Source organism: Populus trichocarpa, chromosome 18 (genome assembly GCF_000002775.5).
Source record: "Populus trichocarpa isolate Nisqually-1 chromosome 18, P.trichocarpa_v4.1, whole genome shotgun sequence".
Lineage (NCBI taxonomy): Eukaryota > Viridiplantae > Streptophyta > Magnoliopsida > Malpighiales > Salicaceae > Populus > Populus trichocarpa.
Window position 1 is genome coordinate 7,811,777 of NC_037302.2, and position 25,999 is coordinate 7,837,775.

Sequence of the window (25,999 nt, forward strand, 5' to 3'; positions counted from 1 at the left end):
TCGATAATAAATTGTTTTTACCTTTACTAACTAGATTTGAAAGATCAGCAAAAGTTGAGACATACAAAAATTTTGATCAACTATTCACATATAATATCATTATATTCAAACCACTTTGGATAAAAAAATTAACCATTGTTTTGAAATTGTCATCACACACAATCGGTACAAGATAATATTGATGTTCACCAATCCGACAACTCCAAGTTATTTCAACATCAATATCATTATAATTCCACCCAAGTCCATAACAAATGGTTTCTTTTATTTCTGCATATGATATGCGTAAAATACCATTTAACAACAAATTATTCATGTCATTGTAAGTGATATACTACTATTCACATCATGAACAATAGTGCCACTATAATGACATAACATAAATATGTTATAGGGGCATCTCCAAGGGAAGAGCTAAAAGAAAAGCTAAAAGGAAAAGATAAAAATTTGGCTTTCATCCCTCATTTTTATTGCTCTAAGGGGAGAGCTATGTTAGAGAGCTAAAATAACATTTCTAAGTTGAAGAGCTATTTCTACATGTTGATCAGAAGAGTTAAAAGTTTGTTTAATATATTTTTATGCAAAAAAAAAAAAAGGTTTTTATTGGAGTTGTATTAGTTAGTTACTATTAATAAATAGTTGTATCAATATAAATATATTAAAATACAATTGACTTTTCTGAATGATTTTTTTCCATTAGAATGCATATATGAAAAAAAATATTATATTTACACTATTCAAAAAGCCATATTACCAATTTGGCTTTTCTAAATAGTTGTTGGAGATGCTCTAAGGCATTCTGTTAAAAAAAAAATTTGTATTCTGGTCAATTAGATATAATTTTAACTAAATTGCATTAATCCAATCTTAATTGGCCAAATTCATAGAAAATTTAATTAAATTCCTAAAATTTAACATTGAAGCATACTTCACCAAAAACTAAGCATAATTCATGATACAAAATCTCATTAATCTTTTCATGTTCAATTGTATTAAATCAAACCTAAATTCATAGCAAATTAACATAATTCAAAGAAAATACAAAATTCATTACCTTATCAATAATTCAATGGAACGTGTAATTCATCATAATTCTACTCCATTCATGTTCTCTTGCATGAAATCAACAAGTATAGTTAATTACATTATTAGTTGATTCCAACAATACATACAAAATTTCTAATTTAGCAACTTAACCAAAATTAAACGCAACACATAATTAATTAAAATAATTAATTCATAATTAATTCAACTTATTTTCATGTTAAATCAACCCTAATTAATGAAATTCTTAACTAATTAATTTATCATTAATTCATCAAACTCTAAATTCATCGTAAACCTTAAATTCAACCTAAATAATTATTTTATTTCAACTAAACTAAATACAAATTCATAGTAATTTGGTATGTCTACCTTTCTTGCAGGACTAGAAAAAAGGTTGGGGTGGTGGCCGCAAAGGCAACGATGAGTTTTGAACACAAAACATCTAAGAATACTTAGAGACTAGGATAATTTTTTTTTAAAAGCAAGATAGCCCGTTTGGAAACGCGGGCCAACCCGCATTTCCAAAAATTTCAAAAAAAATTGTTTGTTAAAAATTAATTTTTTTATATTTTGGATTGTTTTAATGTGCTGATCTCAAAAATTATTTTTAAAAAATAAAAAAAATATTATTTTAATATATTTTGTAATGAAAAACACTTTAAAAAATAACCATAACCACATTCCTAAACAAGCCAAAAAAAATTGTTGATGAGTTTTTTAGAGAGATAGAGTGTGCATCAAATAAGTTTAGAGAGAAAGATTGTGTTTAGTCTATATGTTTTTATTAATTTGAAGAAGAATTTTAATTTTAATTTTAATTGATATTACATTTTTAAAACACGGTAACTTCCTGACGGCAATTCTTAATAGTGATATTTACTCGCGGTTGTGTAATATTTTGTCAAAACTTCAAGTTTAATGTGTTAATTAAAAAAAAACCTGATTAAGGAGACAGAGTCCGAGTCTGATAAGAGATGTTTGGTGAGAGGATTAACAAGGGTTGCTGTATGGCTTTGCTTCCGTACTGACTGCAAGATTCAGTGGGGAGTCCTTTTTAAAGTCTAGTCTCTATGCATTCCTCCTTTTCTGAGGAACGCACCAGACCCACACATGCACTTCCATCAGAAGGTTCAGAACAGAAACAGACTAGTGCTCTTTTACCTGACCTCCCCATGGCTGGCTGGCTCCTTTCTCCATGACTGAAACACCCCTCCTCTCATCGCATTATACCCAACCTGATGTTGATTGATATAAGAGGGAAACAAAATGCCCAGCAAATGCCAAACACCAGGGTGCATACCTCAGACCTTCCTTCCCATTTCTGCTCAGATCGTTTCTGATTAAAATTCATTCGATAAAAGCACCAAGAAAGGAAAAGTGAAGTAGGTAGCAAGAGGCTTCAAAGCTGGCGTAGTAATGCTCTGCTTATTCCAAAGCGTGCTCATCAAATTCAAGGGCTCCATGAGCAGGAGATATGGCAGAAGTGTGTTGTATGTGAAATGCTCTCCTTTTCTTTTCCATGTAATTTGTGAGAGTTTGCTCGTGCGCAACCATTTTTAAAGAAGATAGAGAGATACAAGTACCCATTCGGTAATTGTCTTCTTCCAAAATATATAGCGCATTGCCCATTTTTGAAGTAATTGTATGCTGTGTCAGTTTGATGATTACAAGTAGGGTTCGTAGGTGAATTGACAAGTGACAAATTAGCAAATCCTGGGGCCATGCATCAGGTCCCTCAACTATAACTGCAGTAAGGGGAAGTGTCCGAAACTAAAAGCAAACCATTAATGAAGTCAGGCCATACATTCATATCAATACTTTAGCTACCATAACATTAAGTAGATTTTGCCTGTGTCCTTGAAATCTTTTTATTTATGAATTCTAAAGTGAAGAGGGGGGGGGGGGGGGGGAAGAACAGAACCAGCAAAGCAAAAGACATTGGATACTTCATTAAACACCCACATAATCCAATCTCAATCACATTTTGGAGAAAGAAACAAAAGAGTTGAGCAGTTCTTATTAGCCCTCTTGACAAAAAGCAGTGAGCCCCCCCACCACCGACTAGTACATCAAGAAACCCACCGATGTAAACTCAAGCATCTGCAAAACAAAATAACTTTCATGGATGAAAAAAAAGAAGGTATCTATCTGGTTTAAAAAAGAGAAACCACCGGAAAAAAAAAAAGTGAATAGATATTGACCAGAAAAGACTTGGAATTGATTACCATTATTAGTTCTTGAATTAAATATCGGAAGAAAGTCATGTGATGAAGGAATGGATATTGAGAGCCTCGTTGTTGAAACTGAAGCACTGTTTGATGATCTGTTATCCAAATCAAACCACGATTCTTTATTCTTTGGTGGCCACTCATCAAAGAAACGATGAACAGTCTTTTGGGGTTCTTCCTTCTCCATTTTTATGGGTCCTAGATTACTTATATCATTTCCCAGAAGATAGTTATGTTGATGCTGTTTTTGTTGTTTTGGGATATCATGATCGCATAGGCTTTGAAGCTGCAAATAAGAATACTCATTATGTAAACTAGACAAACTCCTCTGCTTTGAAGAATTGGTACTAGAAGAAGAAGAGTTCATTGTGAGCGGGGTGAGTTGCCAAGCATCATCCAAAGATGAACCAGACAAGCGTCTCATAGAACCTGAAGGTTCTGAGAAGAAAGCATGTTCGTCAACCTCCTCTTTCAGCCCGTAAACACTCCTCCTGTTTTTTTTTTTATAAACACAAAACACAAACTATTAAGAAAAGCTTTTAATAAAATAGAAAACACAGAAAAAGTACTACTATAAAACTTTTGCAAACAGACCTGAAATCTGTATTGGTCATAGAAGAACCACCAGAGTCCAAAAGCAAGTGGGTAGAATTTTCTTGAGGTAACAGACCAATTCCGGTGGGTGTTGAAGAAGACAAAAATTGATGGTTTGGATGGGCATGGTAACCTGCAGGATAGTGAAGGTGATTCTGGTGTTGGGTCTCAGGTGACATTAATAACGAAAGATGAGAATGGGAGGATGTTGTTAGTAATGAGTTATTAGAGTGGTTTCTGGTGATTGATGAGACAGTTGGTGGCGATGTTGATTGTGTTTGTGTTGCAACTTCCACAGGCTTTCTTGAACGGTTCTTCCCTCTATGCATGTGTCTCTCACAGTACTTGGAATCTGGGTATGCTTCTTTTGAGCATCTCCATTTCTTTCCATCTGTTCTCCTGCACCTCCCTGGTTCTGGATCCGTTTTCCTCCCTAAACCCATCTGAAAACAGCTCCAAGCAACTGTACCCACAAAACACACCAAAGTACTCGATATATTAGTTAAGAGAAACCCCAGATGAGAGAAAAGAAAGACTTAAAAGAAATTGTGGAGACAGAAATCAAGAGATTAGTGTGTAATGGGCTCACAATGTGGATGTTGGTGAGGAAAGAGCTTTGAAGAGTCCAAACAGACGCTTCTTTTGATGGTGAAGAGGAGATCAGGAGGGATGGGGATGCCAGAAACCATGTACTTGTAGATTAGTGCTTGATGCTCAAGCTCTTGCCACTGGGATGCAGTGAAGGGAAACCTGTTTCCTCCACTCATTATCATTTTACTCTGGAAGGAGAAGGAGAAGGAGAAGGAGGGGAGGGAACTCTCGAAAAGAGAAGAGCTTAAGAAGAAGACGGAAAAGAACAACTTTTAAGTTTTAAGAGTGAAGTGAAAGGGCAGGGACTGTTGCAGGAAGAAATAAAGTAGGTTCTGTGTGTTGAGGATGAGTGAATGCGTGTGGTTTATAATTACTAGATGGCTTGGAGAGTAGAGTAGAGTAGAGTAGGTTTATTTATTTCAGGGACCATTGGCCTGCATAATTTCTGTAGATGGAAAAACTAACGGTTCTGATTATATTGCTTCTCTCTCTCTCTCTCTCACCCACACACTCTGCTTATGTTATGTCTGAACCTCTCTGATGCTTCTGATGCTGCAAGCTAAGCTGCCTGGCAGCTCTTGTCTCTGACAACACTACGGAAACGCATAAACTAATAGAAGAGGAGAGTGGACTGTAAGAAACAAAAGAGAGAGAGAAAAAAAAAGTAATAATATTTTCTTTTCTTTAGTATCAAGACAGAGGAGGGGAGTTGGTGTCTGGAGCCAATGCTTGCCTGCTCTGAGAAGGATGTACGGTTTGAGTTTTTACTGCTACTAACTCCTTTACCTTTTCTGTTCCTTTACCTCAGACCCCAGTACCCTCCTCCTCCACTTTACAATTTGACCTTTTTCAATCTGGGAGATTGAGAAAACGAGAGATTCAGGCTAAGGCAGGGGAGGCGAGGGGGGGGCTGTTCTGGGTTCTGATAAAACTGAGTGAAACCCCTCTCCCTCATTTTCCTGGCTTCCTTTCCTTTTTACTTTACGAGACAAAAATATTTTATTTTGTTTGGTCTCGGCTCAAATGGTCATCGAGTTAACATGTTTTAGCTTGCTTGTCTTCTTTTAAAAAGACAAGCAAGTCTGTGTGAGACTTTTTCCATTGTTTTTTTTGATGAGGTGACTCACCCACTGGCATTACTCTATTCCCTTTTTGGTTAGTGTTCATCACTCATTAGTCTATGCTTAAACACAGCCTGATTCTCTCTCAATCAGAAACCAAAAGAAGATTAGATCGATATCACAAGGACACAAGTTCTTGATTTTGTTCGATTTGGATATAATCTTCTATCACGTCCAGCTTACTTGTATTATTAGAATATTCCAATTTAAATAAACTTCCCACCTGCCAATCAGCTCTTGTTCAATGGAAGTTTACTGTTTCTGTACTTACAAATGATGTATCACAACCTTGTCTCTCTTGAAGGAATTTTTATTTGGGTAGTAGGAGTGAAAACTCATGGCATTGGTTCTGGGATTTTTTTTTTTTTTTAAATAATATTTTATGCTAAAAGTTTTGGTACAATATCAAAAAGGAATTAGGATATTGCACAGTTTAAATGCAACCGCATTTTAAAATATGTTTTTCTATATTATCTGATGAATGTTTTAAAATCAATTAATATAAACAAAATCAACCAAAGATTTTATATAGATCCAACGGTCAAGAAAAAACAAAAGTGAAACGGGAAAAAAGATAATAAAAAGAAAGAAAAAATAAATCACCAGAACTCTGTCTTAGACATATTTGATGTCATTAGAAAGATTCCGACCAAGATGATTATAACTATACCTTGAAAGAATATCAAATGATATTATAATTAACTCTGAAGAAATTACGACCATGTTTGGTTGTCTTTCAGGATGTTGTTAGAATCGTCTTGTTGAAATCTTTTTAATGGTGCCGACTGTGTTGAAAATGGAGCTCCAGTGTATCCTTGAAGACCCATCATTTCTTGACCATTGGATTTTGAACCTCATTCTCTGGTCATCGTATCTTCATAAGATTTTGGGTTAATTTTTTCTGCATGTTAATTAAATTGAAAGGGACAGTTTCTGGAACAACCTCTATTTCCAATAACGGATTCTCAAAGCGTGATTGTTTTAAACTGTGATATTTATATCATGTGTTGCTTTACCAATGCTTTTATGAAACTATGTTATGATTCTAAAATACCCTTGGTTTTGCTGGATTGCCTTTAATTTCCTGAAACTATTCTTCCAGTACAAGTATGGGAGGGGCAAGGGGCTGTACAAAGTAGTGCATTTCTACTCCTTGGCACTGTTGTTATCCACTAGCAGAATCAAACACCTGCAAAACACTGTTATTTTTTAGGTCACAGAAGCCCTGCTTGGAACAAAACAGCCCATCAAGGTGCATTTGTGGAATAAGTTCTCTTTCAAGTATCACTAGTAAGCATGTTTGTCCTGCACACTTGACATTATTAATTGCACTGACCTCCAAAAACCATTTCACTTACAAGTCTTTGATAAATAAATAAATAAAAAAGACCACCGGGAAATCTTTAGTTTTCATTGGAGATCTCATAAATGCCGTCTAATTTGGTAAAGTGAAGGCCACCCTCTTTGGTCCGAGCTCTCAAGTACTAAAACACCCAATAGAGAAGGAGGGCAAACACACCGGTGCCTCTCACCTCCCATTATCACTCTGTGAGCCCACGCAACAGGAGCATTGGCAACCTGCTCCCTAGTGCCCGACATGTAATATGTAAACTTCACTTCCACTTCTCCTTTTGAACATCGCTCAAAACTTTCTGATAGATGGGAATAGTACTGCATGACTGGATATCAGAATTTTCATGCCTCTATCAACCCCAACTAGTAAGAAATTTAAAAACTCCTTGTAGAGGAGCAAGCCCCCGGGGCCCTATTTACACCCTTTTCCCTGGTGTTAAAACCTCTGGGAATTGAAATGTGGGACACCGAACCTGAAATATTATTTATGCACGCGAATGATCATAGACGATGAAGGATAGTCCAAATAATTGAGAGAATGAGCCTTAACTTATGTTTTTGGTTTAATTTATATGAATTTTTAGTTAAGGTTTATTAATTTGATTTTATTTGTTGGGTATTTTATTTAGTGGGCTATAAGCCCAAACACTTGTTCTAGTTAGGATTTTAGCATTTATATCCCACTTTTCTAAATGTTAAGAAAATTTTGATGATTAATGAAAAATTTGCAGGCTTTGCATATCTCCAATCCCTTTTCTTCTCTTCTTCAATTTTTTTTTTTTCTAAAACTTCTTTCTGTTCTTGCTTTAATTTTATTATTTATTGTTCCGCATCATTTAGTGTATTGGGACCGTTACCAGTTGAGCATTGGCCAAGCATCATAAGTATCTAGAACTTGCTACTTACCATAGATTAGTATAGTTACGAATCAACTTCGCATAACAGACCTATTCCTTTTGGAAAAATGAAAGAACAAGATCTGTATATACAGAGAAGAGCTGTGTATCCACGAAAAGCTGCTTGACACGATGAGGAATAAAGAACTCAGTATGGCACCTCTTCTATCCTTACAGTTTAATCCTATTGACAACAAATATAAGTTTTTGTACTTAAAGCAGTACAAGTGCTCCATGTACTTGGCAGCCCAAGGTGCCCATAATATCACATTTCAAATACCATGCAAAGCTAAATGTCCTATTTATAAAGATATTTCATACTTCACCATCTGAAGAACTGTTTATATGAGAAAAGAAGAATACTCGAAAAAATCCAGATTACTACAGCAGTCCTGCAGTATTGATAGACTCTTCAGATCAAGTCCACAGGTTAAGGGATCTAGATAAGCATTCATGTTCAGTTAAATACTAGGTAATGATCATTTGTTTCCATGTTTTGCTCAGGGTTTATATGGAGGTCAATACTCGAAAAACAAAATGCTAGTGACAATCTTGTATAGCATATATCACAAAGACTACATACAGGACTGCCTCTTGCTACGAGCTAGGACATAGTACTTTTGTGCAGGGACACAATATGAAATTATTAATCTTGTGATTATCAGGATCCAATGCTGCCATTTACCATCACATGCAATCTTACTGATTAAGTTTCACTAATATGTTTAGCAACTTTTGGCGTGTGACCTTCCCTGCTATTCACTACAGCGTGCTGTCATGCTGTCTACTAGTCAGTGTCCACTGGGGAGGATTGATTATAATGAGGAAAAGTAATGGTCAAGCAGAAGCACACCTGCACATCTGTACACTCATACACTGCCCTTTCTCCCACAAGCTTCGAATGATAAGGAATTAGGGATGATATAATAGCTCCCTGTGTTTTGGTAGCTGTGGTATCGCTGGTGACTTCAACTATTAATTACAACAAGTAATGGGAAATACTGGGTTCTTTGTCTCAGCATGTAAAATAGACGAGGCATAAAATTATGGGCCCTCAAAGTTAACTTGTTGATTCTTGTTAGCATCAACCAAAATGACATTACTTAATTTTGTTTTGTTCTTCACACCAACCTAACTACAAGTGTAATATAAAGTGATCAAACCGAACAAGTCAGTACCAACATTAGACAAAAAAGTGTGATCATAACAGTGAGATTGTTTGCTTTTAAGCTGTTAGCTTGGATGAGACAGTGGAACAACAGTACTAGCGCACACATAAGAACGCAGAATCCACCTACCTTACACAATAGATATAGTTCATTCCAAACAGATAGGAACCTAGCACTTGAGGATAACGAGGCTAGCTGGAAAATGAAACTCACAATGTATGGAACAGGAGCATCCAAAAAGTCCAGCATGTCATCTGGTAAAATCTGAAAATTAGAGCAGATAATTACCAATACAAGATACAGTTAAGAAGACTGATGTTTTCTGCTAAAAAACATAGACAACACTGCTGGAAATCATACCGGCATCAGCAAGCTTTGCCACCGATAGGGACGAATTAGAGGGATAATTGACAAAACTGAAGCAGACAAGATTCCCTGTATAACAAAGTGTTTAACATCATTACAACTCCAAACTGTATTTCATGGCATACAAGAAGAGGAATTATTTCAAGTTATTTGTAATTTCATCGATTCTGTAAGTTTATCATTATTTTTGAAGTTTTCTTGTTTTGATGTTTGTAACATTAGGATTTTATCAAGTTTTCTGGTCATTATTTAGGAAATTTTCTTGCTGTGATGTTTGTAACATTAGGATTTTATTATACCCTTCTTCAATTTCTAGCCTTGTTCTACACCAGTATCATAACATCCACAAAACTTCAATTGCATAAGAAACTAATCAGTTTAACATCTAAGGGGTATGAAAGGATCCTAACTTGAACATTTATGACACAACTGAGGAGCTTTCAGTCAATTAAGCTGTTCTTCAGCATCCTATTCTCCATGTTTATGCATTAAGTATGCAAAAAATCCAAAATCCAATACAAGATGAGAACAAAGATTGTCAAGCTGACATGAAATGTACATACATACCAAATTAGAACAAAGAACCACAGTCTGCTTCTCTAGCAGGGCTCCTGCAAACAATGTCAAGATCTGCATGCATGGAGATTAGATTTTGCTTTTATATAAATATTCAAGGCAATAGTACAATAACTACTTTCATTTCAATCACCACATATCAACAAAGAACTTCAGAAGCAACCATGTTCCACATTAGCAACATAAAAGCAATATTGAAGGGAAATCACACCCACAGCAAACTTAAAAGGGAAGAGCAACAGCAGCAGCAAGGCAAATTCACTTGTCTTTTCAAGAAAACTAAAGTATCGGGAGGAAACAATACATACAAAAGGCCACCGAATTTGATGCATATCTCAACTTTAACCTCACTAAACAAAAGAATTCCAGTAATTACCCAGCACTGGACAAGTATATCTCCATGATTAAGATGAGCACACAACCTTGACATAACTTTCCAATGCAAGCATCAATAGACTACATATTTTGCCGCATCGGAACAGGGGTGAAACAAATTTAGGCTCATACTGAGATTGTACATAATCCATGTTAGACTAGCCAGGCACAGTGGGAAACCTAAGAAAACCTAGAAAAGGCATTACATGCTCAAGTCGCATGGATCCGCATATACATGCAACGGCCCAGGTTGATAATGCAGTTGCTTCCTCCTCTGCCAAGAGTGCATGGTGTGCCTGATTAAGATAAACAGCAACCACATGAAATAGTCTAGAAATAAGTACAGCTGATAGTTGAAGTTAGAAAATTCAACTACATGTGATGTGACAATAGAAAGGAGGCATTGTCTCATCTCACAAAGCCATCATTCTATAATTGTATCTACCTCCGCAAGTTCCAGACTTGCACTGCAGGATCTCAAATCAGTAGTTGAGCCATTAATAAGTAAAACAGCTCCATCAGGTCTATGATATTCCAAGGGATGAAGCCAAAGGCTGAAATCTAAGAGTAGAACCCCCAGAAGGGAAATGTAACTGGTAATACTCACACAGAAGCTGCAATGATCCATGGTTATTTGCCTGCAAAATAGAGGACACCTGACAACTTTCAGTCATGTCATTACACAAGAATATTGGCCTTAAAACATGTACAAAGCTACATCTAATACAAAAGAGATGCAGACCTTTGCCCATTCAAGAATATCAATGCGATCACTCGAATCTTCTTGGCCAGAAAAAGATGCCTCTTCTGTCTCTGTGTCGTCAACATAACTCCCAAAGTTTCTGTCCTCACTGGGAGAACCCTGGAAGCTACAGAGAATGCATTTTTACTGAACTAGTAAGAACTAGTAAGATACACACACACACACACACACACACATGTATATATATATATATATAACGGGACATAATATTTTAATTGTTGGTAAATTAGCGCAATATATTCCATCATAACAATATATATAGATTACCAAATTCTTCTAATATTTGTATCCATGCTAGAAAAACCATTTTTAATATACTAATTAATGCTTATATGATAATATTATTCTCATTTATGCATTATATATGTTCATAGATATAATTATATATCTTTGTTTGCACAATCGTGTTTAAATAGAAATAATATCGATCGAGCTAGCTGGATATATCTTCAAATTAAGATGTTTGAATATTCAATTCTTATCTTATCCACATTTTAAATAATTAATTTCTTTATCAGCTGCTCAAACTTATTTCAGAATATATTTATCCCAGTACTTTTTATTGAAATTATATATATATATATATATATATATATATATATATATATATTGTTTAAAGAAAAAATCATGAATGATTTCATGGAAAACTATTTCAAGAAAACTTTATCCGTCACAATTAATTTAATTACTTTATTTAGAAAAAACAATCACTATTTATAAGATGCAATGTATATTTATATAGTTTCATTCATAGTAACTATTAAATCCTCTTGGCAATTGTCTTCCAAAAAAAGTGAAAGTGGTTACCATTTGACCCTACTTTCTTTCAAAACGTGTGTGAGTGCGTGCGTGCGTGTAAGGAATATTCAACATTTTACCTGCCAATCTTACATAAATATATAAAGGTTTAATGTTTAGTTTTTTTGACTAGTCTATGGTACGTTGTGCATTAGATAAGAATATTCGGGTCAAAGAAAAATAATTAATATTATTATTAAATCTAATATAAAGCATGATCTTAAAATTACTCTATTCAATTTGTATATCTCAATTGACTTGAACAATTCAAAAATAATCTAATGACAGGTATGATAAAATTGACCCAGCTGACTTGGTCAGTTCAAAAATAACTTAATCGATTGGTAAAACAATATAAAAAAAATTGAAAAAAAAATGAAATTAACAGGAAAAAAACCTGATTTCTTGTTTAGTTAGAATTTAAAATTAAATCGTGTGAGAGTTGCTCCGATGTGATCTAACTAATTTGATCGAGATTACTAATAAAAACTTGAGGATAAAATTAAAAAATAAATAAATAAATAAAAACCAGAACTGAAAAGAAAAAGAAACTTAACTTTACCAATTTTTAGTACAGTAGGTAATTCATTTTTTACATGTTTTTTTTTTAGTTTAACGTGGGTGTCCGGGCCAGCTTGCGCGCACCTCGACTAATCCCACGGGCCCTGAAGTTAACGAACATGTAAGCCTCCAGTGGCAATCATATGAGCAACTACAGGGTTTGAACCTGAGACTACAGAGGGAACAAACCTCTTGGTCCCAAACTCTTACCACTAGGCCACCACCTAGATGTTTATTTTTTTACATGGTTGATAAAGAGAGTGATTGATATGGTTTTTTTTATAAATAATTTTTGAAAGTATTTTTTATTTGAAAAAAATTAAATTAATTTTTTATATATAATTTTTGATGATTATAATATATAAGTACCAAGAATAAAAAAAAATTAAAAAAAAAAAACATTTTACACACCGAAATCTAAAACACCCGCAGAGTATCGGCAATTTTAATAAGAGACGGCTGCCCCTAACCAGCACCCAATGAACATCTCGAGAATCGCTAACAAACACGTGAACAGTGTGCCTAATTGAACTTAGACAATCGTAGGAGAGTTTTCTCGTAGGAGACCCCACAAGTTTTAGTGCGCCGACCACTCCAGTCATCATCAGCCTGCACAGTGCACACCTCGGAATAATTTCAGAAATTTACAACAATGGCAGGATATTTTTTATTTGAAAATGTGTTTCTTATAACATCATGTGCCTGGTAGCAGAGCATCTATATATACTCACCCGCTTCTAGCTGTTATAACATTCTTCTCAGAAAAAGAAAAGTGTATTAATATTATATTATTCACTCTGTCTCTTTCTGAGATCCATCCATTGACAGATCAGTTGAGACTTGTGAGAGAACAAGCAAGAATAATGGCTGAAAATAGAACTGGGACCTCTCTGTTCTCTCCTTGCAAGATGGGCAAGTTCAGCCTCTCTCACAGGTCAGTAATTCTCGTTTTCTCTCTACTCTCAACCGCCCGCCTCAGCAGTTGTCATTTATGGACAAGCTGGAGTTTGGAAAACGAGGATTCTTATCAACATTGCTATGCCTTATCTGGTATATGAAGCACAAAACAAATGAGCCTTCTATTCTTATCTTTTTTGTCCCTGGACAGGGTGGTGCTGGCTCCCATGACAAGATGTAGGGCGTTGAATGGGATTCCAGGGGATGCGCTCGCGGAGTACTACGCGCAGAGGTCAACTCCTGGCGGATTTCTCATCACCGAAGGAGCTCTGATCTCCCCGACTGCTCCTGGGTAATTTCCGTGATTTTGTTTTTATTTTCTACCATTTTGATCTTTGCATTCCCAAAAAACAAAACACGCGCTATAATTGGGGTTCTAGTCTAGTCTAGTCTAGTCTAGCATGGTAATGGTATCGTGGGTGCCGTGGAACTGCAGTGCTTGTTGGGCCTAGCGATAGCATTACCTAAACTTTCCTTTTTGAAAACCTGACTGGCTTTCTCTGTTCAAATGACGGGAACTCGCCTGGACTGGCCTGGCTGCTAATGTTTGGACTTAGACCTGGTCATGTTTGATGTCTTCTTAGGTGTTGACTTGTGAAGAGGTTTTTTTTTTCATAGTCTTCCGCGTGGAATAATACAGTCGAGACCGAAAGGGAAAACTGGGGTGCCAAGCCCTCCATGTATCATGACAATGGCTCTGAAAATAGCGCTTTTACTCTCAAAAGCGTGTTCTTATGAAAAAAAGATCATAACCAACCAACTTTCTTGCTGTTGATTCTACACTTGATTTTCCTCATCTACTTTTGATTTTTAATGAATATTGGGTGATAATCTTTCTTTCGCGAGGAGGTGACCGATTTCTTAAAGAATCCTTGTAAATCATAGATCAATCAAGGTGCTTTCAACAATCTTTCTCCAATAGAATGACATTGTTTTGTACACGTTGGATTAAAAGCAATAGGCATCTGCATACCTCTCTGAGCAACAGGATGAGCAACAGGATGAGACTTATGTACACGTGAAGATGGGCGACAATCGGACTGCATTTTATAGTCATTGTTGCTCAAACTAGTTCTTTATGTGTAAGGGCTCCTCGCTAGCATATAGTTGTCGGAAATGCATATCCGGCAATGTTTTTTCTTCTTCTTTTAATTTGGTATACACAATGAAAATATAAGTTTAGCACATAATATAAACAAAAATGCTAAGCATTAAAAGAAGACAGCAATAAATTTTTTTTTAAAAAATACACATGAATTATTGGATTAACGGGACCCACCATTGGAAATGCTTTCTCACGTATCACATTGCATTGTTTATGGCGTGCATCTTTTGTAGAATCTTTCTGATGTCTTTAATAATGGTGGGGACCAGGTTTCCTCATGTGCCTGGAATTTACTCAGATGCACAGGTGGAGGCATGGAAGAAGGTGGTGGATGCAGTTCATGCCAAAGGGAGCGTCATATTCTGTCAACTGTGGCACGTTGGCCGTGCATCTCATCAAGGTAAATTTGCTTCCTCTATTATGAAACTTGAAATCAACCTGCTATCATTTTCATTCTCCCAGCATTTGCCTTGCACTATTTCTTACTGACATTGTTGGCTAAAATTATCATCATTGAATCACTGGTTATTTGCATTTTTTAATTTGGGTAATACATCAGTTTATCAACCTGGGGGGGTTCCACCAATTTCATCGACAAACAAGCCCATCTCAAACAGATGGAGAATTCTCATGCCAGATGGTACCTACGGCATATACCCAGCACCTCGAGCCTTGAAAACCTCTGAAATACTAGAGTTGGTGGAACATTATAGCCAGGCAGCCTTGAATGCCATTCGAGCAGGTCAGCATAATCACATTTGTTTGTTTCATTTCAATGCTTTGGAGCTTTTTTCATTTCAGCGCTTTGGAGCTTTTTTCATTTCATCGGGCATAATTACATGTTAGAGGAAATGGAGTAAGCTTCACTGAGATTTTTGCTTAAACGGTGACCATGATGCCTCTCTGTGATGGGAATTCTAGTTATGATTTAAATTTGCAGAAACATGGCAACACTTGGCATGAACTATAATTTTCTACTTTTGGCATCTAAAAAATAACTTACTCCTTGAAAAAGAGTCATGATTATCTCATGTTTCATCAAGGGAATAGAAAACAACGGTGGATCTCTGTGCAACTTTCTAGTGTTTTAATGGTGGTCTGTGGGTGGATTTGTTGAGAGACTTATCTCACCTAGGAGATGCTGGAATCATGCATGGAATGAAATTTGTTGTGTCAACTGAAACCGGATGGCTTTACTGCTATAGTGACTGGCTTTTTTAAATAGCCAGTTTTATTGATTCAAGTTTTGGGTTCGTAATTGATTAGATAATCAGCTTAGACTGCTACTCTAGCTCGCAAAACAAAGAAACAGGCGCTTCTAAAGCACACCTGGTTACCATGTGATTATATCAGTGATATCACTAGACAACGTAATGAAAATATGATATGCAGGTTTTGATGGGGTTGAGATCCACGGGGCGCATGGTTACCTCATTGATCAATTCTTAAAGAACGGAATCAATGACAGAGTAGATGAGTATGGTGGATCAATAGAAAACCGGTGCAGATTCATGATGCAGGTGATTCAGGCAGTAGTTTCAGCTGTTGGTGCAGAACGAGTAGCTTTCCGAATGTCGCCAGCAATTGATCACCTTGATGCCACAGACTCCGATCCACTCAACTTGGGCCTCTCAGTGATTGAGAGGATTAACAAGCTCCAGCTGCAGGTGGGCTCAAAACTCACCTATCTGCATGTCACTCAGCCACGCTACACAGCTTCAGGCCAAACAGAGTCACGCAGAACTGGTAGCGAAGATGAAGAGGCCCAAATGATTAGGACTTGGAGAAGGGCATATCAGGGTACTTTCATGTGCAGTGGCGGGTTCACCAGGGAGCTGGGGATACAAGCTGTAACTGAAGGTGATGCTGATTTGGTATCATATGGTAGACTTTTTATCTCAAACCCAGATTTAGTCTTGAGATTGAAGCTTAATGCACCACTGAATAAGTATATCAGGAAAACGTTCTACACCCAGGATCCTGTTGTTGGGTACACAGATTACCCTTTCCTAAGCAAAGCAAATGGAGTCCAGGTGCCACTGTCACGCCTCTGAAAGGGAATTTTTGGTATTCTTGGAGGCCTACAATTGTTGATTATCATGGTCGAGAGTTTGTGTCTACAGAACATGATCATCTTCGCTAAATAGGTAAGTAGCTCTTGGTAACAGAGCAATGGTAGTCAAGAAGTTGCATCAGTTTACTGTAATAATTGGAACTCATTTTGTGTCCAAAAACAAATGTAAGATTAGGTATTTCTCTTACCTAGCATTAGTATTCTTTCTTATTTCAAGAAGTTTCAAATTCAAGGGTTTTTTTTTTTATAAAAAAACAATATATTTATAATGAAAAATTTATAATATCTTGGTGAAGGCAAAACAAGGATATAACCTTTGGTATGCTCTTGTTATTATGTCAAGCATTAAATCCATTTTGTGTGGTCCACTTGTAAAATAAAATAATTAACAATTTAAATATTTTTCTTATTAGACCGTGTGAAATTAATAAAATTGGCTCACAAATTGTTTGAGAGGCAACCTTCTAGAGAGATGTATGTTTAAATACAAAATAACAATGTTAGAAAAGATGTCTGTATCTTTTATAACCCGACTTAAGAGTAAGCTCCATTGCTTGAATTTTTCTTTTGTAATAAAATAAAATACAAAATAAAAACTATAAGAAATTAAATATTTGGTGAAGGTATGTTTTCTTAAATTGGGAGTTTTTTTTTTCAAGAAAATATCTCTTTCTATATGAGTATTTTTTTATCTAGAAAGAGTGTTCACAACAGAAAAATACACGTTGTTTATTAGTTTTTACTATATCATTGGTGACACTTTGCTTCGGGTCATATTAATTTTTTTAACATAAAAAAAATTTATTTTTAGTAATAAAAAAGATAAAAAAAATTATATTATATTAGAATTTATTTGATGTGACCTTGTTGACTTAACAAATTCAAAAACAACTAAAATGACTAATAAAAATATATTTTGATATAAAAAATCAGGTCAACATCTTCTTCTTTTTTTATATATATTAAACAACAACATATTAGATCAACTTGGAATAATTCAAGTTAACTTGTCAAATCTGCTGCTTAAATCATGAGACCCTAATAACCCTATAAAAAATAATTTTTTTTTTATAAAACTCAATTCTTAATTAACCCAATAATAAAAAACAAAATTGAACTAAAAAAATGAATTGATTGAGTCAACTTGATTAACTTGTCAAACATGGATCATATAATTAGGAAAATTCAATTTTCAATCAATCCAATGTTGAATGGTGAAATTAAAAAAAATCAATTAAAAAAAACACAAAAAACACCCAAGTCAACCAATAAAACTTGTGACCCGGGTCATGAGATCAAGATAATTACATAAAATACAAGCTCAAACAAATTATAAAACCTAATTCTCAATCAATCCAATATTAAATGATGAAACTAAAAAAAATCAACTAAAAAGAAATAAAAAACTCGAGTCAACCAAACTAATATGTGAATCGAGTTATAAGACAATAATAACCCTAAAAACAAATAAAAAAATATAAATCTCAATTTTTAACTAATCCAATTTTAAAGAGATTTAAACTAAAAAAAATCTAATAAAAAAGTGCACAGACATGCTTCCTAGAATGTCTGTCAATCTATTAATTAATTGGAGGCTTATCGATGATGATAACATGAAATCCAAGGATGCATAGCAATGTACTGAGAGCTCAAGAAAAAGCAATTTCAAAAGGTGAGCTGGCATGTTCGAATCTGCATCATACAAAATTAAGTATAACAGCACTTCAGAATTGGTTTGGTTTTCCTCTTGGATTTTCTTTCCATAGACTTGCCAGTTGCCCCTGTAGGTGACCCTGTTGTCTGCTCTTGAAGAAAAAAGAAACTAGAGCAAGCCTGTGCTTCTTATCCCAGGAATAATTTCTATTTATTGATTTAAATACCCTATTGTCCACCTTGCATTTTTTTGTTTTTATTTTATTTTTTTCTTATCCTTTTTGTTAATTTTTATTTTATTTATTTCATTAATGTTTTTTATTTTAATATTGAGATTTGAATACCCTTTCTCTTATTGTTTAAACAAATTGGATCAACTTTATTTTTTAGATAGTAATTGATTTCTTTATAATTTTTTAGTTGTAAGATATTTTAAAGAGATTAGTTTGATTTTTTTTTTAATTTTATATTTTATATAGGGCGGGTAAGTTAGCTACTATGAGCTACAGGTATTAGACATCTGAGAAATATGGAAGAAAACAAAGAAATGCATTTCACTAAATATGGCGATAAAACACACAATCTAATAAGAGCATCCATGGCCACCACAGCAGTGACCCTGAAGGGGCAGAAACAGCAAAACCAGTAGAAATGCATCAGATAATACAATTCCGAGCGTGAAGGACCAGAGAGAGTTTTAGCCTTCAAAATCTGTTTTAACCCACTGGCTGTGGCCGTACTTGCTCTTCATCTTATCATCAAACTCCTTCTCTTTAATTTCGACAATTTTAGCTACATTTGCCATGGATTCCTCTTGTACTCTTGCAATCCTTCTGCTCCTCTTCTTGGCTGTAGCCTCCCTCTCAGCTTCCAACCCCTCGTACTCTCTAACCCAACAGTTATGCACGGCACAACTCAACACTAACACAACCAGCTGCATCATAAGCATCGCCATCAAAACCCCACATTCCAATCTCACCAAGAGCTTCGCCTCTCTGGGGTCTCTGCTGGATTTGAGCATAGCAAGGCTGGGCTTCTCTCTTGTAAACAAGGCTAATATGCTCAAGACTTGTCCAACTAGAGAGGCAAGGAGAAGAGAAACATGGGTTATGCAACACATGTGAGTGAGCTGAGAGTAGAAGCCAACGAAGGAGGAGAGTAGAGAAATGCAAGAGCCAACAAGTAACGCAAAACCCAGTGAAGTCGGAGGCATTTTGAGGAGAACTATGGGAACTATAGAGGCTGAGGAAAGGATAAAAAGAGTGAAATTCAAGCATGAAAGGAGAAGGCTTGGGAAAGAACACGAGCTTCTAAGCTTAGAGGAGGCCATGTTTTTGGTTGATGTTGGAATTGTCCAGAGTTTTTGCTGTTGAAAAGAGTGAGGGTTTTTGAATTCATATATAGTGGAGGTGGGATTTGGCCGTTGGAGGCTAAGGACAACGGCTAGGGAAGGGATGGGCCACTCTAGCACCTCTAATGGTGATGATGATGCATCGTTCCCTCTCCACATGGTTCAAACTTTGAACTTTGGAGCAAGTGGTTCGATTTTAATTTTCAAGGCGTACTGTTCGGGCTTCAAATTATCAAATTAGGAAAATCACTTTTTGTCTATATTATACTTTATATTAAAGTTGAGCTATGATTCGAGCAAGGTTAGTATAGAAAAATAAAGACAATTGTGATGGTACCCCAAGCCCGTGACCGAATTTCCATTGCTTATATTCAAAAACAGTTGCCCACAATTGGAGACAAACATGACCATGGAAAGGTTCAAGAAAGAGACAATGGAGGCTTCCCAACAATATTGGTGCACGTACTATCATGGTTTTTTTATCAGATTATGGAGAAGAACTGAGTGTGATGATTATGAAACCGGGGATGGTTTGGCACAAGGATCAAATTACTTTCAAAATTGAGTACAACGTTAATTGATGTCAAGAAAGTGAAGTTTACGTAGATTTGTACAAGCATTAATCCAGATAATTTATATTGGAAGGATGAACTGAGAAACTTTCGACAAGGATGATTTTGGTAATAAATCACTTTAAACTTGAGATTATCTTCAAATTACTTCATCTTCAATTAGTCAAGCAACAAAATATTCCTAACTTTTTTGGATGACAATGAATACTCATGCGTCGGATTGGATTTTATAATATTCATGCTCTAACCTAAACCCTAAACTTTTATATGAACCCAATCGGGTATAAATTAAACTCGACCTAATCTATACCCAAACTCGACCTAATCGGGTTTCAAGTATCCATCAACTATCCAAAAACTCGAATAAAAACCCTTATCACCTTTCTCTCTCCACCATGGTACCTTCCTTTCTCTCACTACTCCAAATCGCTTGCCTTGCACACACCCTTCTTTTGTTATTGATATAATACCCACCTAAATTTAGCACTAAAGCTCATCAATATAACATTTGAGAAATTACAAGCTGTGAGATGATACATCTCTTAACAAAATGTGCCACTTGACATGACAGCTTAAGCCAACAATAATTCGAGGAGACTTGGGCTAGATTCTTGCCAGCCAAATAACCTTCACAATCCAACTCAAGGATAACATGCTCCCGAAAGGAAATTCTAAAACACACAATTGCAAGCCACGAAATAACTATTAAAAATAACATATTCACCTCGCTTACTACCATCATCCACCTCAGAATAGATCTGCCTAAAGGAATGATCTCCTATGTAGAACTCTTAAGAAGTGTCCAACCCCACAACCTTGGGATGCATGATGCTAAGAAAGTAAGAAGAGTAACCCACTTACTTAATGCATCAACCAGCTTGTTGAAGCTGCAAGATTGGTGCCTTAAGGAGTAAACTCCGGGAGATATGACACTTATTTGGCATAACGATGACTCAGATTCTAGTGCCCATTGATGTGCTATAAGGGCTCGTGATCAGTAATGAGAATAAACTCCTTTTGCACCAATTATTGATGCCAATCTTCAATTACTAAACAATAGCATAGAACTCAAGGTCATAAATGGAGTAGTTCTTGAAACTCAATAGCTTCTCACTACAAAAGCCACGAGACAACTGACATAGTAGGGAGTGACGGCATGGTAACAGAGCTTTTTCTAAATCAGAGTCATTAAAGACTATGAACACCATAACTATAGAGGGACACATAAAATATTCAATTTTTATTCATCCAAGTCTCATTGTCAAAAGGCTATTACAATCTTTAGTGTAAAAGAAACTAGAAAACCCTAAAAATACCAAATAAAAAAATAAAAGAGGAAAACTATTTCCATTAAATAGAAAACAATAAAAGCATAATAATACTAAATAGAAAAAAAAATCATAAATTGAAAAGGAAGAAATATAACTAACCACGCAAATATTTATTTTTTCCAATAAGCTCATGCATCAATCTCCTCCATTTGGAAAGAACTTGTCCTCAAGTTCAAACTTTAATCATCAGAAACTATGTTCCATCATGAACATGTGGTACATAATGTTTTTAGGGTAGAACATCCTAAATCAGAAACCATCCTCCACCGTGAACATGTTCTTAAAGCAAAACCACAACTAAACCAATGATCCTTTTGTTTGTGGGTCAACCGATCGTGGGTCCCTAACACCAATATATAGGCCGCCTCATCATATTTCCCTAACACCTTTGTGCGAGCCACTCCTCATGAATCCCTAACATCATGAACAAGTGGTACATAATGTTCTTAGGGCAGAACCTCCTTGATCAAAAAACCAATGATCTTTTTGTGTGTGGGCCTCCCTACCTTTATTGTTCATTTCTATCACTTTAATTGAAAAAATAAATAAATAAACTCTTATTGTTCAATAGAAAAGTCGCAACTCTTGAACAAGATAGCTTTCAAGTGGCTAGAAATAAGGCATTGAGCAATTCGCAAACAAGCTTTGAATAGTTCACTTCCTATACATTAAACAGGTGATAAGATAGAGAAACAAGACGTAGCCAACAACATTTACAAACTTAAGAATGGGGCCCTAACCCATCCTATGTTCCTCTTGAACTAGGGTATTGCCCATCTGGAAACGCCCTTTTGTTTTCTCTCCATGCCTTTTCCTTCACCTTCTCAATGTTGGCATCACCGTTTTAAGCACAATTATCTAAGACATAAATTCAAAGTTGCAGGAAAAAATACCCTGATGCTCTCTTATAATTGAGAATCATTGATATCCAACATATCATCAAAGATGTATATCCATAATACAAATGTGGAGTACTTGGAGAAACCTCCACAGCCCATTTCCTCTACCACTACGGTCTCCATACCCACACGGCAAGAATTAAAACATGCATTCCATTTTACTAATTTTCTATGAAACTCGTTTTGGTTAAGAGTTGTCACCATATAATAGTACACTTATATCACTAGTGGGCTCGGCTTCATTCTCTCTCGCATCACTAATAATGTTTAATATTTTTCTCTCCGGTCACTAACAATATATCCTAAATTAGGAAGAAAACCCACATCTTTACACAAGTAATGAGATACACCAACTTCAGCCATACCAGACCTGAAAGGATTTGATATAAGCAAATACCTGCTCAAACAATAAATGTGCCTTTATCATAAGCTAGTAAACAATAGCCCCAAAGAAATGATCATTAATGCTGGGCAAGGACAAAAAAAATGCTAATATCATAAGCTAATAGCAACAAATAATAACTCCAAAGAACCAGTAGAATGGTCATTGATGTTGGGAAAAAAATAAACAACAAACGACATTTATGTTCCATGGAAATTCTGTAAGAAATCAAATGACCAAAGTAAATGACAAGGATGGGCAGCTCTACCTTTTTTTCTGACACAAATCATGATGGATGGGTTAGAATGGCCTCAACTCTATCTAATGATGCTTGCAGCCTTCCCGAGTTCATGTTGAACAATGGCTCATCAGCGCCCAAAGCCCTGAAAGCATAATAAGGTTTCATCTATGAGCCATAACATGCGAATAAATAAACAATGGCAGCAAATTGAATTATTTGGCATGTAAACCCAACATGAGAAACAGTTAACAACAGTAGCACTATAATCATAAACTTCTCCTTCATGAGCTAATAATGCACTGAAGATCCAAGAACTTGCCCAGTAATTTCTGGAAGAACATAATCTGCCCTCCACCCAAACCGCAAATCCATGCCAGGGAACAACCCGAGTGACGTCTTATTCTGAATCCGAGATATGCCATCTCCACCTAAACAAGTTGTAAGCTTCCATTTCCAACCAGTAGCATGCAACTGAAAATTATGGCCTACGCCGACCTATATTTCCAAGATTTACGAGTCCAATTACCACAAAATGCATACATCTGAGTTCAATAACCAATAAACTATCCAAAGTACAAGCTCTTCACTTTGAAAACTAACCAAACACACTAAAATTCTCAAGATGTGGAAAAGGATCAAACCACACCTGGAGATTTAGAAACTTGGTAACAGGAATCTTCTTTGAAAGAATGCGTACATCCTGATGTATTGGCTCATATATGAATTTCCACCTCCGCTCAGGGGACAAAGGTTTTAGAACAATCTTGCCTTGGAATTCATTGATTGGAGCATTATAGAACTGAATCAACATAGGGACTCCAAAAATCACAACCAGACAAACAACAGATCAATTAATGCATGTATAGCAGCACATCATAGGAAAAACAACAAAACAATTGAGTATGCATAGCCAAAATAGACATCTATTCATTGAAAGAAAAAAAAATCCATTCAACCATAGCTGAAATGAGAACAGGAACATGGATATTTTTTTAAGTTTCGTTTGACAACATACCAATATTCGTCACTCTAACAGGAGCAATGAATCAGTTATTTATTTCCTTTTGCTACCCACTACCTTGTCAAGTTTTCCAAGCAATAAAATCTCACAAAAGCTTAAGGTTCCACTCAGAAGTTCAAAACTTTCATGATCACATCTTAGTGCTTTCATTAGATTAGTTGTCTATCTTTGATAACAGAAAAATGCTCCCCAGTCATTTGTGTCAATTACTCTGCACAGAAATGTGAATCCATGTGAAGGATCCACAACAACGAATTCAAGTAGAAATAGGAAATTTGTCAAACATGGAAAGCTTGCACGATTTTCCAAAATGGTCAAAGCCAGAGCTATTCACCAGACAGCATAGTAGATAGAAAAAGGCAGGGACAACGCACAAGAATACAAGTAGATTGCCATAATAGATCAATCTTCATATTTACAAGTATCTTACATCTGAAAGGAATAACCAGCACCACAAAAAACACATTTTCTTTTACAATATTACATTTCCAGCATAGGACAAAAAGAAAAGGAAAAAAGAAAAAAGAAAACCCTCACATCTTCACTCTCAGTGATCATTTTCCACACATAACATAGCAAAAACTAGCAATAACAAAAATAATCCATTTTTCCAACCTGTACTGTATATCTTGGCAAGCAAAAAAGGGCAAGAAAATTCAAATTATACCTCTAAATTGACACCAACGCGAATCCCCTCAATCTCCTTTCTAAACTTGAGAAACAACTCAGATGGAATCAAATTGATATTGTAAAGCTCTTCCCATGAAGTGGGCTCCTCTCCATTTGAACCAGAATCCATTTTTCAACTGCAAAATAAACCAACCAGCCATCTCTCTCAAACTTTATTATTATTGCTATTATTGTGAATAAAAAATAAACCTTTTTGTTTGCTTTGAAATGAACGAAATTTCTTTCATGTTTCCCTATGACTGAAAAAGCTTATGAAGATGACGAATTCTATGGCTAAGCAACAGTACCTTATTGCTATACTACTGTGTACGTATACGAGTATTTGTCCTTGTATAATTAACCACGTACGGACTGAGAAAGGAAAACGAGCTTTGTAAGAGTGAAGGACACCACTGAGGTTTCGTTCCAGAACAAGACTGGTTGGTGGGGTGCAATCCATTAGATACCTAAGATACCCCTTCTCTCGTTTAATTACAATTCTGTCCTTTTAGTTTTTTCATCAAAACTAATTAATTAATTCATATAGTATAAAAATAATTAAATTATTCCTTGATGATCATCATTAATACATCCTCAATTAGTTTTTTTACCTCTCAAAATTTCCTTAGTTTCCCATTACAACTATTTCTCTTTCTTTTTTTTTTCTTTTTTTTCCATACAGAAATAAATAAAATGAAAGGATTAAATTGTAAAAGAATTTTAAAAAGTCAAATATATAGCTTTTAAACACATAAAAATTATTTAATTACATAATTTCCTTTAACTATATGAACTAAAATAATTATTAAAAAAGAACTAGAACAACATGGCTTTTTATTTTTCCAAATTCTCAATTCAAACACACAATTTACTATTCATTTACTATGCATTTCTTCCTTTATTAACATTTTGTTTCCTATAATTTACACCGTCTATAGTTCAATCACTAAATTTTATTTTATTTTTAATTTCATCCCATAAAATTATATTTTCATGGTTTATGTGATGAAATCTATTTTTATTTGTTTTCTCTTATTTACCTAACATTTTGTTAAATATCTCAATGTCATCGATTTTACAAAATATAATTTTAGCTTTTGGTAAAAACAAATTGACATATGAAGGACTAAGATTAACATAAAGAAAGAAACATATCCCTTTTCCATAAATAATTAAAAAAAAACAAGCAAAAGTTCCATTTGATCACTCAAGTTTTAATTTTTTTCAAATTTCATCCATATTCTTTTAGGTTATTATGTTTTGATCTTAAACTTTATTTTTATCATATTTTAATCCTTTGAGATTG

The 25,999-nt window shown here is 35.2% G+C and overlaps 5 protein-coding genes across 8 annotated transcripts; 1 reads left to right on the forward strand and 4 right to left on the reverse strand.

Moving 5' to 3' along the window:
- Positions 1 to 2,972: 2,972 nt before the first annotated feature.
- LOC18107701 (growth-regulating factor 1) lies at positions 2,973 to 5,407 on the reverse strand. Its single transcript, XM_024590066.2, has 4 exons — positions 4,459 to 5,407; positions 3,870 to 4,332; positions 3,273 to 3,766; positions 2,973 to 3,147 (listed from the first exon to the last, which is right to left on the reverse strand). The coding sequence occupies exons 1-4, from the start codon at positions 4,640 to 4,642 to the stop codon at positions 3,140 to 3,142; spliced, it is 1,149 nt and encodes a 382-aa protein (XP_024445834.1). The 5' UTR covers positions 4,643 to 5,407; the 3' UTR covers positions 2,973 to 3,139.
- Positions 5,408 to 8,367: 2,960 nt separating this feature from the next.
- LOC18107700 (uncharacterized) lies at positions 8,368 to 11,224 on the reverse strand. Of its 2 annotated transcripts, none has more exons than XM_024589550.2 (6): positions 11,059 to 11,224; positions 10,924 to 10,954; positions 10,523 to 10,612; positions 9,933 to 9,995; positions 9,360 to 9,434; positions 8,368 to 9,263 (listed from the first exon to the last, which is right to left on the reverse strand). In XM_024589550.2, the coding sequence occupies exons 1-6, from the start codon at positions 11,142 to 11,144 to the stop codon at positions 8,988 to 8,990; spliced, it is 621 nt and encodes a 206-aa protein (XP_024445318.1). In that variant the 5' UTR covers positions 11,145 to 11,224; the 3' UTR covers positions 8,368 to 8,987. The 2 variants fall into 2 exon arrangements, with proteins under 2 accessions (XP_024445318.1, XP_024445317.1); XM_024589549.2 differs by having other exon boundaries at positions 10,762 to 10,954.
- A 1,930-nt stretch (positions 11,225 to 13,154) lies between these two features.
- Positions 13,155 to 16,806, forward strand: LOC18107699 (12-oxophytodienoate reductase 3). The gene is made up of 5 exons (XM_024589680.2): positions 13,155 to 13,372; positions 13,547 to 13,687; positions 14,770 to 14,900; positions 15,060 to 15,242; positions 15,893 to 16,806. Exons 1-5 carry the CDS (start codon positions 13,302 to 13,304, stop codon positions 16,552 to 16,554), a joined length of 1,188 nt encoding a protein of 395 aa, XP_024445448.1. The 5' UTR covers positions 13,155 to 13,301; the 3' UTR covers positions 16,555 to 16,806.
- A 1,949-nt stretch (positions 16,807 to 18,755) lies between these two features.
- LOC18107698 (uncharacterized) lies at positions 18,756 to 20,071 on the reverse strand. The gene has a single exon (XM_024590022.2). It carries the CDS (start codon positions 19,735 to 19,737, stop codon positions 18,925 to 18,927), a length of 813 nt encoding a protein of 270 aa, XP_024445790.1. The 5' UTR covers positions 19,738 to 20,071; the 3' UTR covers positions 18,756 to 18,924.
- Positions 20,072 to 21,363: 1,292 nt separating this feature from the next.
- On the reverse strand, positions 21,364 to 25,140 carry LOC18107697 (uncharacterized). 3 transcript variants are annotated; one of them, XM_052449146.1, is made up of 6 exons: positions 24,904 to 25,124; positions 24,692 to 24,830; positions 23,650 to 23,802; positions 23,323 to 23,498; positions 23,031 to 23,145; positions 21,364 to 21,895 (listed from the first exon to the last, which is right to left on the reverse strand). In XM_052449146.1, the coding sequence occupies exons 2-5, from the start codon at positions 24,821 to 24,823 to the stop codon at positions 23,049 to 23,051; spliced, it is 558 nt and encodes a 185-aa protein (XP_052305106.1). In that variant the 5' UTR covers positions 24,824 to 24,830; positions 24,904 to 25,124; the 3' UTR covers positions 21,364 to 21,895; positions 23,031 to 23,048. The 3 variants fall into 3 exon arrangements, with proteins under 3 accessions (XP_052305106.1, XP_024445706.1, XP_024445708.1); XM_024589938.2 differs by lacking the exon at positions 21,364 to 21,895 and adding an exon at positions 22,359 to 22,777 and having other exon boundaries at positions 25,002 to 25,140; XM_024589940.2 differs by lacking the exon at positions 21,364 to 21,895 and adding an exon at positions 22,359 to 22,777 and having other exon boundaries at positions 24,904 to 25,123.
- Between the last annotated feature and the right edge of the window lie 859 nt (positions 25,141 to 25,999).